Here is a 5,276-nt window from a genome sequence, read left to right on the forward strand (position 1 = left end):
GGCTGGGGGGCTGGGGAGAGACACCCGGCTCGGCGGCGCAGACAGCGAGTGCTCGCTTCCCCCTGGCTCGGGGCCCTTTATAGCCCGGGCGGGAGGCGTTGCTGGCGCTTTTCGTCACCCCTGAAAGCAAGAGCCAAATTCCAGAATCATCATTTTTCTCTCCCCGATTTCACGTCTTTTGTCACATCCCACTAGAAGCAGTACGGCACACACAGGATCTTCTCCTTCCGCTTGAGTTCCCAACACCCAGCGTGATTCAGACCAAAGGCTCCTTGCTCACGGCTACGTTTTAGCATTTCACTGTTGCACCTGAGACGCAGAGGCGCTCGCTCCAGCTCCACCCCGCTGCTCCCTCGTGAAGTGAATCCTCTGTGATATGCCAAGTCGCTCACAAGTGCCTTATATCATTAAAAACCTACAAATCTATTTATCTGTTTTTTTAAAGAGTCTAAAGCCAACGAAAACTGCTGACTTAAGAGCTCTGTGCACCCGTAATCTTCATATGGGCTGACCCAAAGCCAGATGGAAACTTTCCCGTCAGGACCTCTGTCCCAGGACAAGCACAGACCTGGCGGTATTTGTGTCCTGAATTTGGCAGAAATCTTGTAACTCAAAAGAGAAGAACCTCCAGTAATTTCTGCTTGCGTACTGGCGTAGGGTGAATCTCTCTGCAGAGCCTGGAAAGTCCCTGCAGCAGTGGTTTCTCAGTCAGTTTACGAGGCAGATGCCCAGCGTTTCCCAGTGGCACCTGCATCACAGCATCACCTTTCACAAACTCCCCAGCAGCCTGTGACTTTTAAAAGACTTGTAGAAGCTAAAAACTTCCGTGCCACAGTTTATTCTATCTCATTGCTGAGGCAGGTTTTAATGCTTCAATAGTCTAAATCAGAGAAGAAGCTTTGAAACTGCATTAGACACCCGCTGCCAGGACACACACTGTGCAATTTCCGACGGGAAGCGTGTGACCAACCCTTACCAATGCCTACGCCTGCCTGCAGAGGCTTTTTCCTAAAACATTTGCAGCTGCAAGACACAATTCTAACGTAACTCAGCGCGACCAGCAGCGCTTGTATCGGAAGTGCTGATGGGCTCCACAGATCAGCGAGGAGCAAGACCACCACGAGCACCTGCGAAGCAGAGGGTTTACACAGGACACGGCAAGAAGAGCTGTACAGAGACGAGGCGATGCAGCCACCGCGACAGCCACGCCTGCATCGTGCTATTAAAGGATTGAGCACAGCGATTACAGTAATGCAGCTGGACAGGTATTAGCGTGAAAAAAGCAGCAGAGAACCAGGAAGGGAGACACTGCACTGTTTTATTCTTTGTCGGGGAAAAAAATCCCTTTACTGATGTGGCGCCAGCTCTTTCAGTAGACAGTGGAAAATCGCACACCCAACCTGCTGGCTTGCCTGGCCACAGCGATGTCATTCTCGGATAAGAGAAGTTATTTTTCCTTTTAGCAGAGGTGCCTGTGAGATAGTGCAAGGGAGTTACAGGGATTAGGAACCCTTTTGTGCTTTCTGTCTTGTGGTGATCTCCTTCCTTCCCGGGGCCCCTCTGGCTATTTTCACATTCTAATGCACTTAACTGATTTTGGAGCTGCTAAGATGTTCCCAGAGCCTCACCCTCGGTAATTCGTAGTACCTCCTTTCTTTCATCTGTTCCCTGAAGGACGCAATAACAACAACGTTTTATCTGCATCTCTGTAAGATCTGAAGGACTTAATAAGGGAGTCACGTTCTCTTCCTTTAGCAGCTCCAGGAGAGGTGGTGTGATTTTTCTGGGAGGCCACTGAGGAAGCAGCATAACCAGAAACAAGACTCCAGATCCTCCTAGTCGAGGGCTCTAGTCTGCACAGCACTGCCTCAGAACTGAGTGGCTTCAGATTTGGATTTTTGACTCCCCAAGCTGCAAAATCTGGGGATTTGGGATGCACACGTGCCCCGTCCCTCAGAGACCTGGGGGAAAGGAGAGGACCTGGGAGCAACCCACCGCTGGCAAACAGCAGAGCATGCGGATGATTGTGCTCAGCTTGCAGTGAAGTCCTGGGGCAACGTGGCAGGGTGAAAATCGGTGTTCATGCTGGCCCGCTTCCCTCTGTAGCGGTGGGGACAGGGTTAACCAAACGTCGTGTGGGAGCTGTGCTCAAGTGCCATTCCTTGGCCACCCGTGCTCTGAGTTCTTCCAGATGTGCTGGCTTTGCTCATGTTTGCTCCAGCAAACACCCCCCTGCTCCAGGCAATTCCTGTGTTGGCCATGAGCCCCACACATGGGCCAAAAATGGTGCCGTGAATTCTGTCACCCCGCTCAGGTGGTGACATTCTAGGCCAAGTTATGAGCCTGCAGGTGACAACTGCCATGAAACGAAGCAAAGCCCTGCCCCAGCCCCACAGGCAGGAGATACCTGGATTTAGGGCGCTCTGTTCCGTTATTATCATGACCCCAGCCCATTTTTAAGCTCTTTTATTACAGCCAGCCCAGGAGCCTAGGAAGAGGTCCGGAGATTGTCCTGCAGTATCAGCTTTTTCTGGTCTTTTCTGATCAATGTTCTTGCCAGTCAGCTGCTGCCCTGACCTCCGACCGAGCTCCTAAACAGTAATCCCCAAACTGGCCCCACTCTTAAAAGAGAAACCCTTAGCACCAAGTTCCCCTTGCGCCAGCTCTGTCGACCAGGCATGATTATACAGAGGAGCGTGCACCACTTCAACTATTTTATGTTACCAGAAGAATTCAATCTCCCAGGCTCTCCTGCAACACTCACCCACAATAAATTCCCTTGAGTTAGGAAAAAAAAAAAACACATCATAATGTTCAGGAGATGGTATCAGAGTCTGTTCCAGCAAGGAACATGCCGTAGATGCTATCTCTCCCTCAGGTTTGCTTCAGGGGGAAAGAAGGATGGTTAGCACAGGAAGGGAGGTGAAATTATACGTTGGGACTGGACAAGCAGTGCACACTGTAAGCCAGTGTGGTGAGGGCTGCTGTGAAAATGCCAGGGTCAGCGTGTGTTGCATTTGCCTCAAACAATAGCACTTAATTGTGCTTTTAATGTCATGAATAAGAGCTAATTAGGAGTCACTGGGTTCCCCTGTGGGCCAGCTTCTCCTGAGTGCCTCTCACAGCGATTCACAGCTCAGTAGAAACTAGCTGAAGGATGCAGCCCTGGGAAAGACGTCTCCTGCCTGTAAGGAAGGCTTTACCCTTGCTGACAGGTTTGCTCTGTAAGCTTGAACAACACCAAAATGGGTAACAAATATACCAAGGTGTGGAGTGAAATATGCCGTCTCTGTTTCTATCTCATCTCAGCTGCTAATTCTTTATCATCTGCTAGGACATGTCCTGACAGCCCCCCTGTTATCTGGAAAAAAGCAATCCCAGATCTGTTACCGTGAAAGGAAACTTCGTGGTGTGTGTGCAATGGAAACTCCCTTCTGGGCAGGCTCGGGGCATTTAGCCATCAGCCAGCGAGCTGAGCCAAGGCTGGCCCGAGCTGCAGGGCGATGGGTGATGCTCACCCCATTTGATCCGCTGCTGCCCACAGTGCTGCCTGCGGGATGGAGGGGAGACAGGCAGCACAGCCTCATCCCCTATAGCTGTAGAAGGGGAGGAGGCAGCAATGGAGCCAGCAGGGCGAAGGACTGACTGGAGGGGAGACCAGGGGAGTGACTCTGTACTGTCCTTCTCCAGGCTCCAAACGGGGTCCTGCCAATGGTGAAGCCAGACCTTGCTCTGCCCGCGGACCCCTGCAGGCAGCCTCCATCGGCAGCCACGGCAGCCCTGTGTCAGGGCCACCCTGGGCTCTCAGTGAATGTGGAAGAGGGTGATGCTCCTCTGTGTTGGCTAGTGCCCCACGTTCTTTGCAGAGCATCAGGCAAGGTCCTGGCCGTGCATCATTTGATGCTTCACAAGCCACCTCCACCAGTGAGCACCTTGCTGGGCCTGAGACCTGCTCTGCCCGTTTTGGCACAGTGTGAGCCAAGGAATCACCCCTTACCGGAGTGATTCCCAGTGAATCGGCACTGCCAACACAACCAGTTCACATGCTCCGTCGCTCAGCGGCGGGAGCAGCTCAGCCAAGGGGCTGGGCAGTGCAGAGCGACGCGGCTATGTCTGCTTTGCTTCGGGGATCACAGCCCCATCTGGCACTAGACAGTCTTTCAACACATCGTTCAAGCTCTTCCCCCAGGTCCTGCTGCAGTTATTCATCCTCACAGCCACCCAAGCGCTCTGACCGCCCATCGTGCTGTCAGCTCACCCAACCGAAGGCTGTCTGAGCGCTGCTTTTCTGCTGGCATGTTCTAGCAATAAAGATACTGAATCGCTTTTGATCACAACCAGTCTTGTCTCCAAGGACTGGCTCAGCCTTTCTGACCTGCTTGGGGATGAGGAACTCATTCCAGCGAGCTGAGCGCTGTGAGCAGCTCACCTCCCTCTTACGCTCAAAGGGCTCCCCGGTGACATCCCGGCTCACATGCTCCAGCTCGGGCTCAGGCCGGTACCAATACGCAGAGCCGTGGGCCAGAGACGGGGATTCCCTGGTCTGGAGCCCAAGGGGCGAGCTGCCCTGCAGCGGGTGCAGGACCCAGGCTCTCCAAGCTGCTGTCAGAGGCATGACCAGGGTCGTTCCAGCTGGCGAAGGGAGGAGAGAAGGACAACAAATCAGCAACTTGTTTTACTGTAGACAAAAGAATATTTTTTCTCTTTGAGCAGAGCTATCTCCTAAGCTATCACAAATTGCTTTAGCTCTATCTCCACAGCAAACTCCGACCTCTGGAGTTTCCCACGTTATTTTTTCAGCATCTGTCTTCCAGATAGCAAGCAGCTCTTGCATTTCCTCATGTCTCATTCTGTCAGTGTGGAAATACGATCACACCCCGTCTGTTCATCCCCCTCCCCTCACTGAGCACAGCAGAGCAGGCAGGGAGTTGCACATGTACTTTCCCATGCTGACTATGGGCAACAAACAGCAGCTCCCACGTTCATTCTGTGCCCACACTCACTGCACCTACAGTGACTCCACGCCAGGTCTCCAAGGCACACGTGGGAACCCCGGCTTGGGGAGACCCGTGATGCTGGCGGCGGGGTGAGGCAGATGCTCGTGTCAGCCTGGAGACACTCGTGCTCACAGAAAGGCAGGAATTGCATTTTTCTCCCTGCTCTGGGTGCAGCCAGTTGCGCCAAAGGACCCCAGATGGATGTGCCAAACCCGCTGTTGGTGACAGGGACTCCACCAGCCCCGCGACTCCTCTGCAGGAGCCTCTGCCGGGATTTAG

At 53.1% G+C, this 5,276-nt stretch overlaps 1 protein-coding gene across 1 annotated transcript in view; it reads right to left on the reverse strand.

Moving 5' to 3' along the window:
- Positions 1-4,615, reverse strand: part of LOC104621298 (keratin, type I cytoskeletal 14-like) — a gene marked incomplete at its 3' end in the record, with an annotated part of 7,901 nt that extends 3,286 nt beyond the window's left edge. Inside the window, exon 1 of the mRNA XM_010287747.1 lies at positions 4,430-4,615. Within this exon, the coding sequence (XP_010286049.1) occupies positions 4,430-4,615 (186 nt within the window). The remainder of the gene's footprint in view (positions 1-4,429) is intronic.
- Positions 4,616-5,276: the final 661 nt, after the last annotated feature.

This window comes from Phaethon lepturus, unplaced genomic scaffold (assembly GCF_000687285.1).
Source record: "Phaethon lepturus isolate BGI_N335 unplaced genomic scaffold, ASM68728v1 scaffold21605, whole genome shotgun sequence".
In the NCBI taxonomy this organism is placed as follows: Eukaryota; Metazoa; Chordata; class Aves; order Phaethontiformes; family Phaethontidae; genus Phaethon; species Phaethon lepturus.